This window comes from Nothobranchius furzeri, chromosome 10 (assembly GCF_043380555.1).
Source record: "Nothobranchius furzeri strain GRZ-AD chromosome 10, NfurGRZ-RIMD1, whole genome shotgun sequence".
Taxonomy (NCBI): Eukaryota; Metazoa; Chordata; class Actinopteri; order Cyprinodontiformes; family Nothobranchiidae; genus Nothobranchius; species Nothobranchius furzeri.
Window position 1 is genome coordinate 65,424,094 of NC_091750.1, and position 22,503 is coordinate 65,446,596.

The 22,503-nt window shown below is 41.8% G+C and overlaps 2 protein-coding genes across 3 annotated transcripts; both read right to left on the reverse strand.

The window, feature by feature from the left end:
* Positions 1 to 2,604: 2,604 nt before the first annotated feature.
* On the reverse strand, positions 2,605 to 8,015 carry LOC129152458 (uncharacterized). The gene is made up of 7 exons (XM_054730898.2): positions 7,972 to 8,015; positions 6,276 to 6,437; positions 5,985 to 6,102; positions 5,721 to 5,880; positions 4,310 to 4,383; positions 2,864 to 3,094; positions 2,605 to 2,790 (listed from the first exon to the last, which is right to left on the reverse strand). The coding sequence occupies exons 1-7, from the start codon at positions 8,013 to 8,015 to the stop codon at positions 2,746 to 2,748; spliced, it is 834 nt and encodes a 277-aa protein (XP_054586873.2). The 3' UTR covers positions 2,605 to 2,745.
* Positions 8,016 to 16,255: 8,240 nt separating this feature from the next.
* si:dkey-175g6.2 (golgin subfamily A member 6-like protein 25) lies at positions 16,256 to 21,840 on the reverse strand. 2 transcript variants are annotated; one of them, XM_015961722.3, is made up of 2 exons: positions 21,584 to 21,840; positions 16,256 to 19,926 (listed from the first exon to the last, which is right to left on the reverse strand). In XM_015961722.3, exon 2 carries the CDS (start codon positions 19,889 to 19,891, stop codon positions 17,915 to 17,917), a length of 1,977 nt encoding a protein of 658 aa, XP_015817208.3. In that variant the 5' UTR covers positions 19,892 to 19,926; positions 21,584 to 21,840; the 3' UTR covers positions 16,256 to 17,914. The 2 variants fall into 2 exon arrangements, with proteins under 2 accessions (XP_015817208.3, XP_054586863.2); XM_054730888.2 differs by lacking the exon at positions 21,584 to 21,840 and adding an exon at positions 20,377 to 21,445.
* Positions 21,841 to 22,503: the final 663 nt, after the last annotated feature.

Consider the following 22,503-nt stretch of genomic DNA (forward strand, 5'->3'; position numbering starts at 1 on the left):
AACTGTTTTAAGAGAGAAATGAGCTTTTGCAGGTAAACCATGTTGTTGTGATCAACCATCCAGGTTTATTTTGACAAAAGCACCAAGAATGATGAGAATGTCCGATCTGTGTCGAGAAATGAGCCAAAGCTATTGAGAAGGATCTTTGCCATTTTGGAGACACTGACTGTTTAAATGAAAAAGGGATTCAGATTGAAGCCTGAGTGAACAGTTTTGGAAGAGATGTGAGCTTTTGCAGGTGAGCTATAGTGTTGTGCTAAACTGTAAGTGTTTGCCAAATGATCTTAGAGGTTTGAAAATATAATTTCTGTTTCAAGAAATGAGCCAAACCAATGGAGAAAAACTGTAAATTAAAAATGCTGAATTTGACCAATTAAACTATTCCTAATACATGATTTAACGTGAGGAATTTTCAACACACTTAAATGAACTGGATGAAACTCAATTCCCTTTGTAGTTCAAACAAGAGTTCATTGTGTTCCTGGCGCAACTTAAACTGTTACTTTAAATAATGCCGTGTTAGTGCACATCCGAAGACCCCACCCCACCCCCCAACACACACACACACACACACACACACACACACACACACACACACACACACACACACACACACACACACACACACAGTACAAATAAACTAGGTCATTCTTGACTATCTCACCCTCAGCTCACCCCATCGCCCCGAGAAAAGCATAAACACAACCATACCACATGACTGGTTTCTGCTCCTTTGGTTTATTGAATGATTAAACAAGCAAAATGGTAAATGGCCTGTATTTTATATAGCGCCTTGTAGAGTCCTGGAACCCCCCAAGGCGCTTTACAACACAATCAGTCATTCACACATTTACACCCAAACTCAATGCTTCAGTCTTTATAACATGTTTTGTGCATGCATCCCTTAGCTGGAGATCAGCTGCACACGTGTTGTTTGGAAAAGATGACTGCAGCCGTAAAATTAAGTTCAGGAGGGAAATTCTGCAGACAGAGAAGTCATCCCTATACATGGTCTTGCTGCTCTTTGATGTCTTCATTTCTAGATCTTCACCTTCAGTCAAAATGAATGAAAATCATACATTTGTGTGTGTGCGTGCGTGTATGGGGTGCTGATTGTAAAGCTAAAAGGTTTACGGCTATTTTTCACAGCATTTGGCTTCAAATAACAATAGTTTTGAAATTGAACCAATTCTAAATATATAAAGTTAAAACAAAAAAGTTTAAATACATTTGAAAATAGAAGTTTTTCATATGAATATTTAGACTTTTTTGGATATGAACAATGAAATCTAAATAATTTTTATAAAACCTAAAAACAGCAAAAATAAAAGTTAAATCTGAAAGTTTGAAATCAATTCTGAATAAATAAAGTTAACACTAAATGTTCACGTTATTCTAAATATTTAAAAAAACATTTCTTTGTTTATTTTTTAATTTATTTATTTATTTATCCATCCATTGTCTGAACCCGCTTTGTCCACGTAGGGTCATGGGAGGCTGGTGCCTATCTCCAGCGGTCAATGGGCAATCAGGTGGGGTAAACCCTGGACAGAGAACCAGTCCATCGCAGGGCAACACAGAGACACACAGGACAAACAATCAAGCACACACACACACACACACACACACACACACACACACACACACACACACACACACACACACACACACACACACACACACACACACACACACACACACACACTCACACCTAAAGACAAGTTAGACAGACCAATTGGCCTAACAGTCATGTTTTTAGACTGTGGGAGGAAGCCAGAGTACCCGGAGAGAACTCACGCATGCACAGGGAGAACATGCAAACTCCATGCAGAAAGATCCCAGGCCGGGAAGCGAACTCAGGACCCTCTTGCTGCAGGGCAACAGCTCTAGCCACTGCGCAGTCCTTTCTATTATTAATTTATTTGTTTATTTATTTATTTATTTATTTATTTATTTATTTATTTATTTATTTATTTATTTATTCATATTAACAATGTAATTTGAATTAAACGTTAGAAATAATGTTGTCAAGTTCCAAATGACTGGGACTAAAACACTATTACTACACATAGTTGTGAAAATATTAAATATATCTTCATGAATTTTTAAAAATGTATTACTTTACAGCTGGCATCCCGTTTCAGTTTGGAAGCAAAGTCAAGTGTTTTCTTACTCTGATCATATTGAGGAGCAGCCTTTGATTCAGTCTAACTGCAGCAACTTCTCTATGATGTCCAGGAAATGTAGACACTCACATGCAGCAACCAGCTCCAGAAGCTCACTGTCCACTGACTCAGTGCTGGTGTGAAAGTCCAGGGTCAGATGCAGCAAATACACGAAAACATTGCTGTCTGCACTGTTTCTGATCATTTAATTAAACTTGTTTTTTGGAAAACTCTGAATTAATCTAAGTATTCTAACGTACTGGAAACCCCATTCGAGTCGCCTGCTTTAGATACCACAACTTGATGTTTTGAAATGTGACAGAGTAACTAAAAACAGCAAAGCTGAAGTGAAAATGTTACTGATGCTCAATAAATGCAGCAAAAATTGTGCGTCAATATGCAATTTAAAAAAGAAACAATCGCACAAGGACTCACGGTACATATTTATTTACTCATTTAGAAACATTTTAGCACAAAAATCTAACAGTTCTAAAGATTTTCTGGGATTTTCTCATTCAGACAGAAGATATTTATCTATAAAATAATATACAAACAGCATTTTTGTTTGACAATGACTGTTTTATTCCTTTGAGCTCCCCAACCCATCAAACTGGAGACACTTTGCCTGTGAGAAGAGAAAGAAAACATTTAGTGTCTCGTTGGTAAACATCTGATAGTAAGCGCATGCCTGTGCTAACCTCATGCCAGCGCAGGGTGTCAAGGGGCAACCCCAGGTGGCAGTGGGGGCAGGTGTCTGTCTGGTCAGTCTTCTCCTGGTTTCTCTGACCCCAACAGGGCCCCTCGCTGCCCCACAGGGGCCGACCTGGGGAATGGGAAGACCAAGCTACCCCAAAGTGAGGTCGAGGGTCTGTTTGGTAGGTCACTTTCTGGCCACTAACTGTCAGTGATGGATCAGAGTCAGAGTCCTCCTGCCACACAGGGGCAACAGCAACAGATCATTACCGCTTCAAACTTGGTTTGATGAGAGTCTTTAGAATAAAGTTCAAATGATCTGTGCTTCTTTCCAGCACAAAAAATGTCTTCAATAAATAAATTAACTGAAAATAGAATTACCATCTATTATTCTGTTACAGTTTTTCTCCATTGGTTTGGCTCACTTCTCGACACAGATCGGACATTCTCATCATTCTTGGTGCTTTTGTCAAAATAAACCTGGATGGTTGATCACAACAACATGGTTTACCTGCAAAAGCTCATTTCTCTCCTAAAACAGTTCACTCGTGTCAAAACTACATTTCCTTCTAATCTGAATGGTCAGTGCCCCCAAAATGCATCATCCCTTTGGCATTGTGTGAGTACTGCCATACAAAATGTTTAGATGCTTTGTCACTATGGCAGAGGACCAACAATATAACCAAAAAGACTAGCCTCCAAGGTTTGACATCACAGATTGCACTCACTCTACCAAGAAAATTATAACCATTTTTTATTCACACGCAAAGAAAGTTTCATACATAAGTCAAAAGAAAATGAACATTTTCTTCCTCCTCTTCCTTGAGGAAGAACTTCCCCTTGTCCATTTGCTTGACCTTGTCTATCCATGTTCAGAGACTGGACCGGTGCTGGTCAAGCTCTATATACAGTATCTGTGTTTGGCAGCACACAATCATGGAAAACACCTGTGTGTGACACTCCCCGTTCGTTAGTCTAGTTTCAACTGACTGTCAATGACTGTCATCGATGTATCAAATATTTAAAGAAATTCATGTATGGTATTCATGGTATTATGTTCTTGACCAATTCTGACAACTGAACAGACAGTTGTGCATGCGAGTACTTACACAATGAAATCATGCTGACATGTTTTGGAGAGAATGATCATTAGACTGAGAATCAACTAATCGGTTTAGATCTACAACATCTATTCATTTGGAAAATGTGCTAAATGTGGGCTAACTGCATAACTGTAGGCTACATGTACTTAATCATTTGCAAAGATGCACTGAGACAATTGAGACGTACTAAGGCATTTCCCGTTTGATAAAATGAATGAGAAATGCCATTCTGTTGTGAACATTTGCCAAGAGGTTTGGAGGTTTGTCCGTGTTATTTTGAGAACATAATTTCTGTTTCAAGAAATGAGCCAAACCAAAAGAAAAACTGTAAGATGTTCATATAACAACCTTTTCGCTGGTTTGGGGACGGAACTCTGAGTCCAGAGACCTGAGACAGTACCAACACGGTCCGGGTGGTGGATCTGAAAAAGACACGCCTCCTTTAGGCTCATATGACTTACAGGAATGCCTCAATGTTCAGATGTGTGTTTGATAAACATATAGAGATGAAATTTGGAAAAGCTTGAAGTTCTGACAAACAGGGGCATGACTATGGGTGGGCTAGGGTGGGCCGGGGCCCACCCACTGTGTATCAAGACCTACCCAATCAAATTCCTCCAATATCAAATACATGCAAATTTGTTTTATTTTTGATAGGTGTCATTTCAGGTCATCATAAAATGAAAAAATAAAAGCAGAATAACGAACAATTATCTTCTTTTTTCTCATTTAACACAGTGAGGTATTTAGATGTTTCTTCACCTTCGACTGACATGTTTCGGCCGGAACTTCCGCCTTTGTCAGAGCCGCCAGCTCTGGGACACACAGGACTGTGTTATCAGCGTGAAGGATGCAGGCAGCAGAGGGCGACATCGTCCTTTGCTGCTCACACATGAATGGAAGTGACATCACAAACGTGCTGACGAAAGCGGAAGTTCTAGCCGAAACACGTCAGCCGAAGGTAAAAAAAAAAACGTGATTACTTCACTGTGTTTAATAAGAAAGAAGACAATTATGAATCAACACACAGAGTGAATATGAAGACGAGATTTAAAGTAACACTTTGGCTGATGTATAAAAACGTACATGTTGAATCAAAAATTGATTTTATTCTTTTGAATCCTGACAGAAAAGCAGTTTCTGCTGAAGTGTCAGCCTGGCGAGCCATCCTGGCCACGACCCATAGACAGAGCTCAGTCATGGGGAAAAGTCTATGGTGGTATTGGAGCAGTCCACCAAAGGCCGTCAAAGAAAAAGAAGAAGCAAATTTCCTTTTTCGAAATAAATGACTTAAGTATCTGAATCAAGTATAAATTGTCCAAAGTTGATGCTAAATGGGTTTCAAATGAGCACCACTCCTGAGCCGCTGCCATCTTTGTAGTTTTGCTCTGTCGCAGCTCAGCAGTTATGGTGCTAAGCCGACCCAACGTCTCTCTGCAAACATTGAATGCTGTGACTGGCTAGGCCTAAACCTAGCCAAGCCAATGGTAGACCTGCTGAAGCGACAACGGAGCATGCCTAGACCAACCTGCAGAGCAAAATCTTTAGCTACTGCTATGGTTTCTACATTTCTAGGCTAATGGTGTGATGTTTGAGGGATGACATCTGATTTAGCTACAGTTTTCTGAATCCGTCACCTTTTGTCCCATTAGAAAATCAGAAACTGTCCAAAAATGCCCAAAGGTAAATTCAAAAGGCTGCATGGATATAATATCCAACTTCGTGACTAACACGAACGAGTTACGAGTGTGTGCCCTACTCTTTGTGATGGATGGAGTAGGCGGCACTGATGCATCGGCCGTCTTCTCCTCTGTTGACAGGTTAGACCGCGGGAGGCCGTTCTCATCGTCCTGTGTGTGTGTGGTCATCACCTCCTCCTGCTGAGAAGTCTCTGCACCGACACACAGATCTTCTCCAGCCTTCTTGGTCACACAAACCAAATAAAAACCATCCAAGCCAAAAACAATAAACTATTGCTACAAATCCCTTGTTTGGTTATTTTTTGCCCTAGAGTGGGTTCTACCTCTTCATCACAGGCTCCACGTTCGTCCCTGTTTTCCTCCTCTGGTTTCTGGGGGCTTTGGGGATCATCATGCTCCTGGTTACAGTCCAACGTTTCTGCCTGGGTAGAAGTCGTCCCACTAAGGTTTCAAAGAGAGGAAGCAGAATTTTAAAACTTGCCCTCCTAACAGCCTCTTACTACAGCAGTACCAGCTAATCTATCTTCAGCTGCTTCCACCAGCTCCGCATCTACTGTTACGCTCAAGGTGAGCGCTTGATCACTCGTAAACATTCATCCACTCCTTTGTCTTACCTTTCGGTGCTCTCTCCCTCCATCCGTCTTCGTCTCCCTCCCAGGGTTACTGATGTGTTTTTTCCTCCTAATCCAACTGCTCTGGGACTTTTCTTTATCCTTCTCTTGCCCGCTTGCCTGCTTTTCTTCTCTCTCCCCCGTCTGTGAAACGGAAACTCCACGCTTTTAATATTTCATGCGTCTGAATAGCTCACAAGCAGGTCTCTGTAAAGAGTAATCAGGTGAGGGCTCTGATGTCCGTGCACAGCAGCCTGATTTCATATGAACAAACCATCATGCCAGCAAAGATCAGAAAGTTTCTTGTTTCTATTAAGTTCTTTCTTTTATCTCATTTAGGATGTTCTTGGTCCGATTATGTCCCTTTTTAAACTTTTTTATTTATAAAGAATATATTTACCTGAGAACTCCGGCTTCCTCCCACAGTCCAAAAACACGACTGTTAGGTTAATTGGTCTGTCTAAATTGTCCTTCGGTGTGTGTGTGTGTGTGTGTGTGTGTGTGTGTGTGTGTGTGTGTGTGTGTGTGTGTGTGTGTGTGTGTGTGTGTGTGTGTGTGTGTGTGTGTGTGTGTGTGTGTGTGTCTCTGTGTTGCCCTGCGATGGACTGGCTCTCTATCCAGGGTGTACCCCGCCTGATTGCCCGTTGACCACTGGAGATGGGCACCAGTACCAGTTGGGCACCAGTAACCAGTACCAGTAAGCGGGTTCAGAAAATGGATGGATGGATGGATGGATGGATGGATGGATGGATAGATAGATAGATAGATGATAGATGATAGATAGATAGATAGATAGATAGATAGATAGATAGATAGATAGATAGATAGATAGATAGATAGATAGATAGATAGATAGATAGATAGATAGATAGATAGATAGATAGATAGATAGATAGATAGATAGACAATGCAATATACTAGTTCTACCAGCAGATGGAGGTAGAGTATTTTATGTCTTAAAATCAGGATCACAATCATGGCTGCATGCAATATTTATAATTTTGATTGTTTTAACTCTTTCTTTACCATGTTGTTCTTTTTATTATTCTGTTACTTCCAGTCCATGCATCTGTGATGCTTATTTATGTTTTTGGTCTTGACTGTGTGCAGAAATGTACAGTCACAACTTTATTCACAGTGGCCAAATTGGATGAGTCCACTTGAAAGCACCTCTGATGTAATTTGAGTTTTAATTTTGCGGTGGAATCTGTGTGCACACTTGAGTGTGTGCTCTCTCACCACTGTCTGTGCATCTGTACACGTCTTCCTGTAAGTGCACAAACAGGTAATTTGAGTGTTTCTCCTGTATGCCTATGTTTTTTTTTGTTTGTTTTGTTTTTTTGTTTTTGTTTTTTTGTGGGAGGAGGGAGACAGGAACATAAGTGGAGATGACTCACCACTCTTTTGTGACACTGGTGCAGAGAGAGTGCTTTTCACCCATTTTTCTCCCTTTGGGGCTTGCATACAAAACAAGACATGGAGAGAGGATAGAGAATGGGAGAGAAGGGAAGATTGGGTGTTAGGTAGCATTAAGGATGAGAGGAGAGGGGATATGGGGGGATGGGAGGGCATGGATAATTGTAGGAAAAAAGAAGGTACTGAGCAGGACAGAGAATGGCAAGGAAAAGATGAAAGGGGTGAGCAGAAGGACCTGAGCTGCAGAGCTCATAAACGAGGGATGTGTTTCAGTGGGAGAGACCCTGGCAGCTCTGCCTCTGTCGTCCTAATGGCTGCTGAAAGCATGTTTGATGAGGCGTGTTATGCCCAACAATAGTAGTTTAACAGGCAAATCAACAAACATGGGGAGAAGTCAGATGAGATTCGTGTTTGAAAAGCCTTTTCTGGTTGAGGCTGCAAACATGCAGCTCGCTGATCACACGTCTAAAACAAATGCTGATATGTTTAAATCAGAAGCTTTTATGAATTATATTTGTTATTTTAGTTTTTTTAAATAACAAACGAAATCCTAATTAAATTTGTATTCACATTTTTATGGCAAAGTTTCCTTTTTTACATCACTTATTTTTTGGGTCACTAAGCTGTTGTTTTAACACAGTGATTCTTCACCGACCCTAAAACTACATTCATGAGTGGTGAAGATATGTGTTTTTTTCTTAGAAGGTAAAACGGCGTATGAACGAGCCAGATGATGAAAAATTTGAAGAACATCTGGTGAGAAAAATGGAAAAACTCCTCTCTTGATGCGGGATGAGCAACACAGATGTTTGGTTTTTAAAACGTAGTGATAAAATATTCACCTGTCTCACTCAAACAGGAAAGACCTACAGTAAACAGCATGGCAGCATGGAGCTCTACGGCATGCATCCAACACTAAAACCGTTGAAGTAAAAATTACTGTTGTTTACAACATGCCATTCCAGCATTTTTTAACAGCGTCCTCGTCTTTTCCGACAGTGCGAGCTATTTCTCTCCAAGAATTATTAACAACATGTTGATCACGGTGATCTTTGAGAGCTGAATCCTACTTGACTGGGAGGAGTTTTTGTATGAGGTTGGGGGACTGTTCCTCCGATCTGGCTGAGCTGCCTTGGGGAGTTCCCCAGGGATCGATTTTGGCCCCACTATTTTTCTCCTTATATCTCCTACCCATGGGTGAACTATTCTGTAAACATGACGTGTCATTCCATCTATATGCTGATGATTGCCAGGTCATTTTGCCAATTAGGCGTGGTGGCTTATGCACCATTCAACCTCTGTTGGACTGCCTGGAGGACATCAAGCTATGGTTGGCTCAGAACTTCTTGTGTTTTAACGAACAAAAGACTGAAGTTGTTCTGTTTACGCCACCTAAGACCCCAAGAGGTGCCCAAGGGCTTGATTTTTCCACTCTGGCACCGCATCAGAAGGCGGTGGTCACTAACTTAGGGGTAAAACTGGACGCAGAACTCAGATTTGATGCTCAAGTGAACGGTATTGTGAGATCTTGCTTTATTCATCTACGCCGCATAGCGAAAATTAAGCCATTTCTGTCCCATAGTCATTTGGAAACTGTAATCCATGCCTTTGTTACCTGCAGGCTGGATTATTGTAATTCGCTATATGCGGGGCTTAGGCAAGCTCCAATAGCACGCCTCCAGGCGGTTCAGAACTCTGCAGCTCGGTTGTTAACATCTACCAGGAGGTCTGAACATATTACACCAGTCGTACGTGCCTTGCATTGGCTCCCTGTTTCTTATCGCATCAGGTTTAAGGTCATCCTGTTTGTGTTTAAGGCGTTAAACTCAGGGGCTCCTAAATATCTTTCTGAAATCATCCACAAACATGTCCCGGTGCGTTCCCTTAGGTCAGCTGACCAGAGATTACTAACTGTGTCTAGGTACAACCTGAAGTCTCGTGGGAGTCATGCCTTTTGAGTACTTGGACCAAGTCTCTGGAATGAGCTGCCAGCTGATGTAAAACAGGCCAAGTCTTTAGAAACCTTTAAAGGAAGACTAAAGACACATCTGTTCTTGCTGGCGTTTGGACTTTGAAGTTGGGGGATGTAGGCTGGATATTGGACTGTGAACTTGCACTCAGGTTTTCGTATTGTATTTTACATGGATTTCTTCTTGTATTTTAATGGTCATATCTCTGTCCCATTGTGGTGCTTTTTATTGGTGTACAGCGCTTTGTTTGTCCATTTTGGCCATGTGAAAGCGCTCTATAAATAAAGTTGATTTGATTTTTGATTTGATTTGAATCATACAAATGTCTGTATTTACGAACCTCTGCCATACTAGTTCTTGCCAGTCCGCCATGTTTTTCCGCGTCCGACTGTCCGCGTGGTTAGAAAATTTCCTAGGTGCGCGGTGCGGAAAGTTTGGGCCGTGCGGAGGCGCGGTGGAGGGGCGTGGTTGTTAAAATGATGCAATTTTGCCGCAAGGAGCCGTGCGAACCTCGCGGACGCGTCAAGCATAAACCAACCTTAAGCCAATGTTGAGATTGGTTGGGACATGTTAATTAAAGGGGGCATGTCTGTGTCTATGCTCATGGCATGTTAAATCAGCTTTTCTCAAAATTAATCGTTTCCTCTGTCTGTAGCGGCAATTGGGTTTTCTTCTCCACTGTCACTACATGCTTGCTTAGTTTTGGGATTGCTATAAAGACGCTGACGCCTGCCGGTGACTCGATGCAATCTGCTGGGTTCCTTATACAGGAAACTTTCTACTGATTGGCTTAATGGAGTGAACTGTATTGGAATGTTTGCTTTGTGAAGTGCCTTGAGGCGACTCTTGTCGTGGTTTGGCGTTATATAAATAAACTGATCTGAATTTAATTCTAGTTGACTTTACAACATTACTATATTACATATGAAAGCAGGTCAGAGACGGCACAGACTTTAGTACATGGCCTAAATTCAACAAAGTCAATGTGGTTTTAAAACCTAGTACCACTTTAACTGAAACATAATCCATTGCAAGAGACAGAAAAAAACTGGAAAATGGTATAAATTTTCATGAAAGTACTAACACCCCCGTTTATCATTTTCATGTCGCTCAAAGATGTTTTGGGCCAAGTGAAGCGTGTCTGTTGGCGTCAAAGCAAGTGCATCATCATCATCATGCGATCAGACGCACTGAAATGTGTGAGACAACATGTGTCGGTCGAGGAAATTAGTAAGCAAAGCTCGGTCATTGCACCATTTTTGGAGCTTTTCATTTGAAACACATTCATTAAAAGGCTTTTTATTACAGAATAATTCCATGTCATTCTTAAAAACACCACAAAGATATGTAAATGTTTTAGGTGATAGCTTACAAAGCTGGGCAACATGACTTATGTTCAGCTATAAAATAAATATCGAACACTTACAAAAAAGACAAAATTAACAGTAAAATAGTCACATGCAGTTTTTTTTCTTACCTTGTGAAGGTGTTACCATAATCATCTCAAAATCTCTCTGAAGGAGCATAACAATAACAAAAGCAAACCGACAGTGCTCGAACAAAACACACGAACACATGTTCAATATTCAGACAGCTAATGGCGGAAACTCTTCCCCTCGTTTCTGTTTCTGTGAATGCATGAGCTTCTTGAGGCCATTACTGAGGAATTGTTGTGCTGTCAGACTCCTCTGTGCCAGGAGTTGTGTGGAAACCAGACCCTGTGCCTGTGAGAGTTGGAACCTTATGAAAATTTCAAATAGCACTTTAATTATAGCGCGCCCAGTGGGCAAAACATAAACGATTACTAGGAGGACGAAACGTGATCCAAAGCCCGACTCGGAGTGATGATTTGCAGTGGAGAAAATTCAGTCTTGGTGTTGTGGTAGGCAGCAATATCACTGGATTAAGAATGGATTAGCATGCTAACATGATTTTTATGATCTGCTTTATGTGAAAGTAAACTTCTTTTTTCCATGAACCACACTGAGCAACAAGGATCTGATGTAGACCACCTTATCCGATCCATTTGTTGAGATGAGATATTAATATTGAATGTTGTTTCATCACAAAAGCATAAATTCTGATGTAAAAACGTAAACATCACAAAATAGTAGGTGTAAAGGGACTAAAATTCTGTCAAATTATTTCTTTCCATTGAATAAACGGAAATGTACAACAGCAGGTTTTTGTTTATATATTGTGTCAATGGAACATTTGAGAATTTTGAAAGAACATCTTTTCATGTTATCCCTGCTTATTTAAACAAATGATGACAGAAGTGAGATGCTCAGAAGCTGGACAAGCAGACGGATTGTTGGGAGATTCGCAAGATTGAAGTCACAGTGGAAGCAAATCTGTTTGTAGCCACAGGCAGGTTTGATGTGTAAGAACAGTAAAAAGAAAATAAAGGCATGAAAATTCTTTAATAACTTGAGTAAAAGTTTGATTCAACTGTCTCTGCTTCTGATAAAAAGGTGAGATTGCCAGATTCATCTGATCACATCTGCCTTTTTTGACCTTCAGCGTTTCCAGGGCAGCTGTCGCTACATAGGAGCTCATCACCATCAGCGTATGAATGTGTGTGTGTGAGAACGGATGAATGATACACCGTAGTGTAAAGTACTTTGGAGTCCTCTGACTCTCAAAGGCGCTATACAACTGTGGGTCATTTATCATTTTTGCTAAACACTTCCCATTTTTCTGGATCATTTTCACTTTTATCCATCTTCTTTCACTCTGAAGAAAATGTGTAATGTCATTTTATTTCACTTAAAGTTAGAATACAGAACATTTTAATAAAAGGCTATTTAAAAATAATATTGCCTCCTTGGGGCATTCAGAGATGTGCAGAATGAATGTACAGTTTCTCCTTTTAAAGCTATATTAAAAAAATTAATTTTAATTAATAATAATTATATTAATTAATAATAAATTAATATTTTTATAATAATAATAATTAATAATAAATTAAATTAATTAAAAAATAAATTATCAATTTTTTATTCTGTCGGGCAGGACAATGTGTTTACTGTAAATCCTCTAATACAGGCCCGGGCCTGTATTTGACTCAAGCTCATCAAGCTCCAGGCTCCATTGGAAGGAGGACCAGAATTAGAGGCAGGCCTCAATTTCTATTTGAGCTAAATGAACTAACGGTTCGCTGGAGTTTTTGACAATTAAAATTGCGCCCACATTTTCAAAGTTAAACACATCTCTTTTAACAACGGTAGTTTCTGCTTCAGCCCTCTCCCCCCTCCCCCTGCGCAGCGGCCGCAAACTCACGGATGTGCCTGCAGCCTCTCAGAGTTCCTGCTGCTCTAAACATTAAAATAATTATTTCATTTTCTGTTCCTCACTTCTGATTACCTTCAATGGTGTCTGTTTGTTGCAACCACCAGGTACAAAAACTATTTTTTTTTATTTGACTATTTTTCTGTCCTGTCTGTTTATTATCTTCCTGCATCTCCTCTCAATCCTAAAGAAAAACTGCTACCTGGGTTCATATATATTCACCTTATGAGTTACCTCTGAACTGCAGTTCTAAAAGATCTACCGACCGCAAAAACAGCGGAGTGCTTGCCGGCCACATCAGTGAGGTGCGTCACCGAGGACAAAACAGGTGATGCGCCCCGATCCACAGCAGCGAAACGCATCAGGCACAAATAAAAGAATAAAAGACAGAAAGCATAAAAGGAAATGAGCCGACATGAACGATCGCGTGTTAAATTAGTTTTTGAGGTGGCGACACCTGATTTGATAATGTTACTGTGGCCGCGCTCAGGACGCAGATGTCTGGAGTGCGTCAACAATCAGAGCTTTGAATGCGTAAGCTGGTTGAGGTTAGGATGGGGGTGAGGGGAAGGTTAAATTGCAAGAGGGAAAAGGTCACAATTTGGTTAAATGTCCGTTTTACGGCGGGTGTCAGTGCCGACGCTCTGGCACAGCGTGTTGCCTCCCAACACGCAGGAGCTTGTCACCTGCTGACAGCAGGCTGTTGTCTTTTCCGTGGACTGCATCTTGCCGGTCATTATCACGTGATAGCAACTAGTCGATGACAGGCATAAAAGTCATAGAGCAGTGAAGTCGACTAGTGACTAGTTCATACAACCCCTGCTACTGTTCCCCAGAGTGTTCTGCAGCATAATCAGCACGTTCTCTTTGAACTTGATATCAAATTTTTGCCTCCTCTTCGTCTCCGCATGGTTAAAGTTACCCTTGTGGTCTATCAGCGGCAAATCAAAAGTGAGACGGATGACACAACCGCCCCCCGTACTTGCTTGTTACCACATTCCACCCGGCCACAATTAAAAAAAAAACGGCCATTATTCACCTCCGCCGACTCCGACACCGGCCAAAATATGATACCCGACAGTTAATTAAATACAGGCTATTAGAGGATTTACAGTATGTTTACATCTACCAGCCACTAGAGGGCACCGTTGCACTAAAAAGTCCGCTCATCAAGGCAAGGTTGGGACTGTGTAAAATGGCAGACTTGACAAGTCAAGCAGCTGATTCTGAGCCTAGAAGATGTTCCAACAGTAAATTCTGTTGTAAAATAAACATTAGCATGAATCATTCCTTATCCTATACGACTGATGTCTGAACATGGTGCTGGAACATGTCAGCAGTGAACCAACATCCAAGCAACTGGATAATTAGTCGTGTTGTTGCAATACCACCTCTGAACACCAGAGTTCGCCAGATTGTCCATGTTCCATAGTCAACCTTTAAATTTGATTGGTGAGGTTTTAATATTTTATTTGTTAATTTTCTTCCTCTTGTGTCACATACAGATGTAACTAAACTGAAACCCTTTTAGCCTGTGTTTCAAATATCAAAAGAGACATTAATAGTTCTAAGGTCGATCCTAAACACGTTCATGAAGTTCTTTGCACAAAATCTCTCTCACATAAAGCAATTACGACAGTTTCATTTTTGACATTTTCAGTACCTTTCAGAATGAGCCATTTCAGGGCTCTGTCACTTCAGGAAAACAAGCTGGAGCTGGCCACGCTGACCAATCCCTGCTCAGGCTGCTATAAGATGAGAAGCTCTGATATCGGTGAAGGGCTCAGAGTAGAGCCGCTGCTCCTCTAGCAGTAGTTTTCTTTTACGCGAGAGGTGGTTCTATTCTAATTATCTTTGTGACATCACAATTGGCCATTTTTGTAACAGCTTGTTTTAAGCACATAATTCTTGAAACCAAGCACTCACACACCATAGATAGATGGGATTTTTTTCATGTCCGGAGTGTTTATAGAAGCAGTAGAGACTTACATGGCAACACAAATGGATGTAAAAGGTGAGTTTCACATAATACAGTATGTCCTAAAATTCTGATTTGTTGACTCAAATGAAGACTTAAAAAGAACAAATCTCAAGGATTTGAGAGGAGTATGAGGAGGGGGACATCATGGATATGACACCAGTCCTTCACTGGGAAACAAAGACAAACAAGACCTAAGTCAATATTGAACCTAAAATGCACATTGGAGGAATTTGAGTACCCCTGGTGAGAACCCCCCCCCCCCCCCCCCCTGCAGAAAGGCTGAAGCTGGAATTTTAACCTGCAACCTTCTTTATGCGAGCTAACAATGTTACCATCTCTGCTACCATGAGTCCCTACAGTAGATATTCTTCATTTTAACCATAAAAAGACATGCAAACAACCTTGTAATCCAAAACCGTGACTGTGGTGTGAAGGTAAGAACAGCGCTTGCATGAGCAGCTGTGGGATTTCTGAGGGTTGTTGAAGGCAAGATGTTACTTACTCCTTAATTCATCACAGAAACCAAATGTGATATCAGAGAATTACACTAAAAGTCGCAAATACTCAATATTCTGCTAAGGTAATGTTTGATTCCAACCATGTTGGCTATTTGTTCTTTATAGCATCGATGGTGTGCAAGAGGTTAGTTTTGATAACCAACCTGAAGTGCTTCAGGGAGTTCCTGCAGGAAGGAGAGTTTCCTGTGGAATGCAAGCGAGGAGGGATGTGTGGAAAGGAGATTTGGCAAAACCCATCTGCCGAACACCTTCCCAGCAGCCGACTGGAGGCTCGAGGCTGAGGCGAACGTGACTCAATCTTTATCTGGAATGCCAGCAGCTAAATTACTATATAGCTCTGTGTGTGTGTGTGTGTGTGTGTGCGTGCGTGTGTGTGCGTGCGTGCGTGCGTGCGTGTGTGTGTGTGTTTGTGTGTGTGTGTGTGTGTGTGTGTGTGTGTGTGTGTGTGTGTGTGTGTATGTGTGGCCCTTTGCAGTAAAGTGTACAGATGGATGACTCATCCACCAATCATGTGACTCATCAATCACTGCAGTTACCATTTTCCTCCCTCCCTCTGAATTTTTCCATTCTTCATTCTTCCCTCACATCTTTTCCTCCTCATTCATTCTACTTTTTAGCGGCTGATTTCATTTGGGAGAGTAATTAGCTCCCTGTGTAGTTTTGTGTGTCTTTATCCTGACGTGACATGGACTTGTACGAGTTGTCGTTGCAGCTCAGTCCTTTTGTTTTTTTGGAGCTCTGTTTTCTCTTCCTGCTGCTGTATACATAGAAGATAGCACTCTCCAAAAAGCCATTAAAAAACTGAACTTTAATAAAATATTTGCTTTTATTTTTGATCATATAGCAAAACTAGTAATCATCATGCTGTTATTTACACATTGCACAGGCATATTTATTTGACACTGTACATCTTACAATGCTAAAGGTGACATCAACAACAACACTCTCCTTTTTACAAGACAGATGGCTTCACTGTACATACAGTGGCCTTCTTCCTTTGATTTTTTTTCTTCACAGTTTATTCAGAGAAAACAACTATTTTGAGTTCTCCATACTGTTTTATTTTTTCTCTTTTTTTGTTCTTTTTTTTTTTGTTCATTTTTTAAGATGCAAGTAGAAAGACGTGCATTTTAACGGCTTACGCACAATCCCTGACTCCCACGGCCTGAAGCTTTTCAGTGAAATTCTTCTGAAAATGAAACAAAATGCTTGTAGCCTCTTGGTGAAAATCTGTTTTTGAAAGGCTGCAGAACACAGTGAGATTTCAAGTATTTTTATGTATCTTTAAGGGGGTGGAGGAAAATGACATGAATGTGTGAGGTAAAAAAATCAAATTGGGTTTAAGATGGGAGAAAAGAAACGTTGAGTTGTATCGTGTGGTTGGGATGATTTTTTCGATCATGCTGGATCTGCCCTAAAAAATGTATGCACACAAAAGGTCCTGGATCCCAAAAATGATTGAAAACCCTTGGTCCACCAGGTTTGGAAGTGTTTTGTGTTAAAGTTTGTGCTTTTGGAGCCCGCAGGGTTTCCGCATCAGGACCACGTGTGACATAATTAATATGCAATGTCAAAATTCCCTTATACACTGTAAGAAAGAATATGTTGAACTTACCTAACCAAGTTATTTAAACTGGTTCACTGGAGCTGGTCAATTAAATATAAAGGGTAATGCAATATATAGTACTCTTTATATTTAAGTAAGTAGGTGTCGTGAAACTAGTTGACATAACTTGGTAAAGTTAATTGAACACTATTTTCTACAGTGTAGAATCGTTACGCTCATAAGGCAGAAAATCTAAATCTTGAGTTTGGAGCAAAAAACTGACATTTGTGCATTAGAACTGCCTAGTTGATCCAATCTGGCATAAGTAAAGCATCAACACATCAAACACAAAAACATACCGTCAACACTTGACAATAGCAGGTTTTGTATCGCCAAGAAGACATTGAACAGTTTTTGTTTTCTTGTCTTTGTGCCGTACGAAATACAAAACAGAAGATACAAAGTGGGGTCGTAATTGTAGTCCTTATGCAATGAGCATGGGAAGGTGTAAAAACATGATGTCATATAAGTGCTAATGCATATGCGTGCCTCTATGTGTGTGTGTTTGTGAGCGCGTCCCCTCGATCATTCTCTGAAAACCACAGGAGAACATCAGAGACTGACCTGAATGGAGGCAGACGTACACCACTCTGTTTGTAAAATGTAAACCGAGCAAGAGGCTGAACATGGTTACAGGGAGTTCAAGTGGCAACTCTTCCTCCTCTCCCTGACTGAGAAAAATCAACACAGTTACAGTGAAAAACAACAAATCTTACTCGTTTTTTAAAACTCATCAAACCTTAAAATTTCCATCAGTGAAAACACATTTTCCAGTTGTTTATTTTCACATCTGTTTTTGCTTCTCCCCAATGAATCTGCCCCTCCTTCAGTCCCGCTGAGCTGGGTGTCCAAAAAGAGTTTCAATACATTCTGCGCTTCATGTAGATCCTCTCAATAAAGTTTTCCAGCTCCTCCTCGCTGTCCATCTGAGGTACCAGTCCGTCTTCTTCATAGTCGTCTGCCGGTGTGGCCTGTGGGTAGTAGAACGGGGGTCGTCTGCCCCTCCTGGGTGTGATTATTTGTTTGGGAGGGGGCAGAGGTTGGTAGGTCCGTGGGTGAGGAAGGATATAGTTAGAGATATAAGGGGACAGAGGCAGGCGCGGTGGCGGCTGCTGCCTCCAGCCTTGTCCACGGTTCTTACCCGGGCCCCTGTGCCTGCGTCTTGGGACCTGGAGATCAAGTTCCTGAGGGCCGAAGGGCTGGTCTCTGGAGGGGGGGGCCTTGCCGTAATACTGCGCTTTAGGATAGGGGAAGTAAACGGGGTAGTAGGCCCGATATGGCTTCTGGTAGTAGGGATAGGAGGGGAAGGCTAAAAACTGCTTCTGGGGTTTATACCAGTAGTCCTGCTTGTATGATTTAACTCTGTCCTTGTGCCATTTCTTGTTGGATTTGTTGTACTTGTAAGGAGCTTTCTTGGGGTTTTTTGAGGCGGTGTAGTGGTAAATGGGTGGGGAGGCCAGAGGAGGGGGCACCAGCGGCCTGAAGCGAGGCACCACCGGATTACTGTTTACGGGTTGCTTCTGCAACTCTTTCCTTTTCTTCTTCTTCTCTTCCACATCACTGATGATCTCGATGACATCGTCTGCAGGCAGGTGCAGCTTACTGCTGATCTCAATCAGCCTGTCGATCATCTGCTGGTCCAGGTCGTCTTCGTCGGGGAGGACCTCCTCTGATCTCTTGTCCTCCGCGGCGTTGCTGCTCTTCTGCCGTGGCTTCATGAAGGACTGCTGCTTCTTGCCCATGTACTGCAGCAGCATATCTGAGGCAATGTCCGCCAGTCTCTGCTCCTCTTCTCTGGCTCGCTCCGCCTCCTCCTGCTGCCGGAGCACCTCCTGCTTTTCCGCACGTGCCCTTGCCTCCTCCTCCATATGGGAGAGACTCTCCTCTTCTTCCTCCACCTCCTCCTCCAGTTCCTCGCCTTCGTCTTCGAAGTCATCCATAAAATTGCCGCCCTTGACTGGTTTGTTGCGAGACATGTTGTCCTGCCAGTGCTGCTTCTTTCCCGCTCTTGCCAGCTGAGTGTTATAAGCCTTGTAGCCCTTCAGAGGAGGCAGGATCTCGTTGTCTTGGAGACCCAAGTCAATGTTCTGGAAGTAGCCTCTGATTTTCCGCTCCAAAGAGGGATCCTCTTCCTGCGAGGCCGACCCTGCTCTGCCTTTGTCTAAGACATTTTCTACACCATCGTCCTCGCTCAGCTCGTCTCCTTTCGGCTCTTCTTCCTCATGTACACCATCAGGACCAACATCCTTCATGGACCACTGTTGATCTTCCTTTGACCTTGTAGATTTATCCTCCTCTTCCTCCGTTTCTTTCATTTTATCCCCCTGAACAGCTGCCAAACGGCCTAAAATTACCTTTTCAATAGTCTTATCAGCGATTTGCCCCTCCTTGTCCTCCTCCATCCCCCTCTCCCCCTCTGTCTGCTCTCGTCTTATCTCACCACCCTCCAAGCCTTCAGCGGAGGGCAGCGTCTGACTCTGGTCCTCCATCCAGTCTCTCCTTCTGCTGGCAAAGATTTTGCCATCCCCTGGGTGGTCCAGGGACTCCAAAAGCACAGCAAGCACCTGCCCAGGGTCCCTCAATTGATCTAATTGGTTATTTTGACCCGGGGCCTGACCCCAGTCCAGCGATGCGTTGTCTCCGCCTGGCAGGCTCTGGGGTGGGGACGAAAGAAAGGGGGCAAGGCTGTCCTCTTTCAGGTCTGTCCAAGTGCGCCCCTCCACCCGTCCCTCCCCCTCCTCACCCCGCACAGGGGTGGCGTCCACAAGCTGTGGAGTGACAATGAGCAGGACCAATAGGATGAGGTGGGCTGTGGATGGAGCGTGATGACAGGTCATGACCACGCAGAGCTGGCAGGAGGGGGGTGAAGCACCTGGAGGAGATGGGAAAAACAAGGCAGAAGGAGAGAAGACACATGAATTCACAGGAAGCCGTTGGAAACTATTTCTTTGTTAAGCCATTTTTTTAAATAAAAACAAAAAGGGACTAATAAAAATCTAAATGACTCAATGATTTAAGAATAGATATTGGACCTAATTCATGATTTATCAGCTGTACGTTCTCCCACAGAAAACCTGAAAATGAAGATTCACCTAAACCGTTTATTCACCCATTTTAATAAGAACGCGTTTTTAATGAAGAATTTGCGCTTTGAAGTCAAAAACGGAATTTTTGTTTTCAGTCCGTGCGTAAAATATATTTATTCTCCGGAAACTGACTTAAAAATATGCATACATGTCTTCTACATGCCCAGGTCTAACCCAGCATGTTGTTCCAGCTACAGACAGACGGAATTGTCTGCATGTTAAGTTAAAAGTCTCACCTCCTCTTCTTCCTCATCCTCATCCTCCTCCTCCTCATCATCCAAGCCAAGGCAACCAAAACGCGCACACGCTCCATTTCAGGCACCGATTACTTTCAAATGAATCATAGAAAATAAACAGATCCGAGGTTTGCTTCCGTTTAAAGGCTAATATTTTGGTATTCCGTGCATCAGAGCGCTTTGCCTGGACACTGGTGTAAAGATGGCACGCGCCGAGGAGCGATGCGTAAAGCTTCTGGCTGCGGATGAGACGTTTAACCCTCCGGTTCCTGAGCGGTCGGTCCAAATTGTAAATGAGCTGGATGCTCGTTTTTTTTCTTCCTGATCACAGCCTTTTTGCTCTAGCGACCGAGGGTGCAGCCAGTGAGGAAACGTGCGTTTGTTCTTTTGTTTGGAGTCATTCACAGTGGCGGTGGCCGAATGCAGGCAAGCGCGAGATTTAATGGGTTTTTATTTTTTATGTTTTTGCAACAAAGCGTTAATTTAATTTGTCCCGTTTTTATTTTAACCCCAAAAAGAGCAAAACGAAATCAACGTTTGTTACATAAACGAGTAAAAATTCCCATTATTAGGGATTATTAACAGAAAACGGTTTAAAGCGCATTTTAAGGTTGCGTTTTAAAATCTTTTTGCGTTGAAAATCTCAGATGAAATTTTACAGCCAAGAAGTTCTGAAATCGTGCTGCAAAAATATAAAAAAGTAAATGAAAATAAAAAGCTGGGCTCCAACCATCTTTTGAAAACACAATTAAATTTTCTATGTCTTTTATCAACGGTTTTATAGCCAGAAAATTAAAACTATACCAATTTAGTATTTTCTAGTTTTAGAGGACACATTTTATTTTTTAAACGAGCTGACAAACATTTGAAAATGTATATATTCCTGTCATTCAGAATAAAACATTGTTTTTCCCCCACTTAGAAATCGCATTAAAACAGAAATGTTGTGCCTTTTTTTATAATTAAATAATAAACATGCACCAGTTGCAGCATTAGGCTGCGACTGAAAAAAGAAACCTTGAAACTCTCTACTTACATCATGTTACCAGGTTATTTCTGCGGTTTAAAAATATAAAATAAAAAAATACAAAAAATATAATAATAATAATAATAATAATAATAATAATAATAATAATAATAATAATAATAAAGCCTTCATCTCTCTGGGCAGATTGCTTTGATGTAAAGCAGATTTCTTTCCACTTACCTGGAGTCCCACTGGGGGGTGGGGATTGGTGAAACACAACGCACAGGAAAAGCCAAGATAAATATCATGAATAGTGGACCACCGTAAAAAATCTCTTTTCCCCCTTCTTGCTTCAGCCTCTGACCAACATCAAGAAGGAAAAAAAAACACTGACGTTCTTTGTTTAGTTTGAAGCTGATTTGATCACAGCGGCTCTGCCTCTAATGTACAATTGTGTGAATGTTTTCAGCACCACGGTCAGCGCAACTTTATTGTATATACCCTCATTGCACCACGTGACCGCCACCCCTCCACCAGCAGCAGCACCCCCCAGCTGCAGGCAGTGCTGACGTCACGTCCATTGATAAGAATGTTTGTGGGGAGATAGCGCGGTGAGTCTAGGCTGGCCCCAGCTGATGAATGAACGGAAATCGTATGAATGAAATAGTGCTTTTCCTGAATGAAAAGGGGGAAATTGTAGTGATGGAGCTGCTGCGGAGCCATTTTCCCTCCCACATACTGAAGGATGCCGCATCTTCCCCCTTCCTTCCTGCTGTGGCTCGTTTCTGGGCTTCAGGAGGAGGGAAACTCGTTCACAGGCTGAAGCTTCAGACAGGAAAGTGGTACACACACACACTCCCGAGGCCCTTTTCCCACCCAGTCCTAACTTGGCTTCCTGGGCCACTGGAGCAGTCTGGTTTGCTAAAGGATATTTTTTTTTCTGAATTTCCAAGAAATTAACAACATCCTAAACATCCTACAACTTTTCCTCCATCTTCATATGTTAGGAGGATAAAAATGAAAACACATTATTTCCTAAAATAATCTCAGAAATTCTTTTAAATACCACAAACTGGACTTTATTCTTGAATTTATTAATATTATGGAAACTGAACTCAGTTTTGAAGCCATACTTTAACCCTTTCATCTTTTTTAATCGT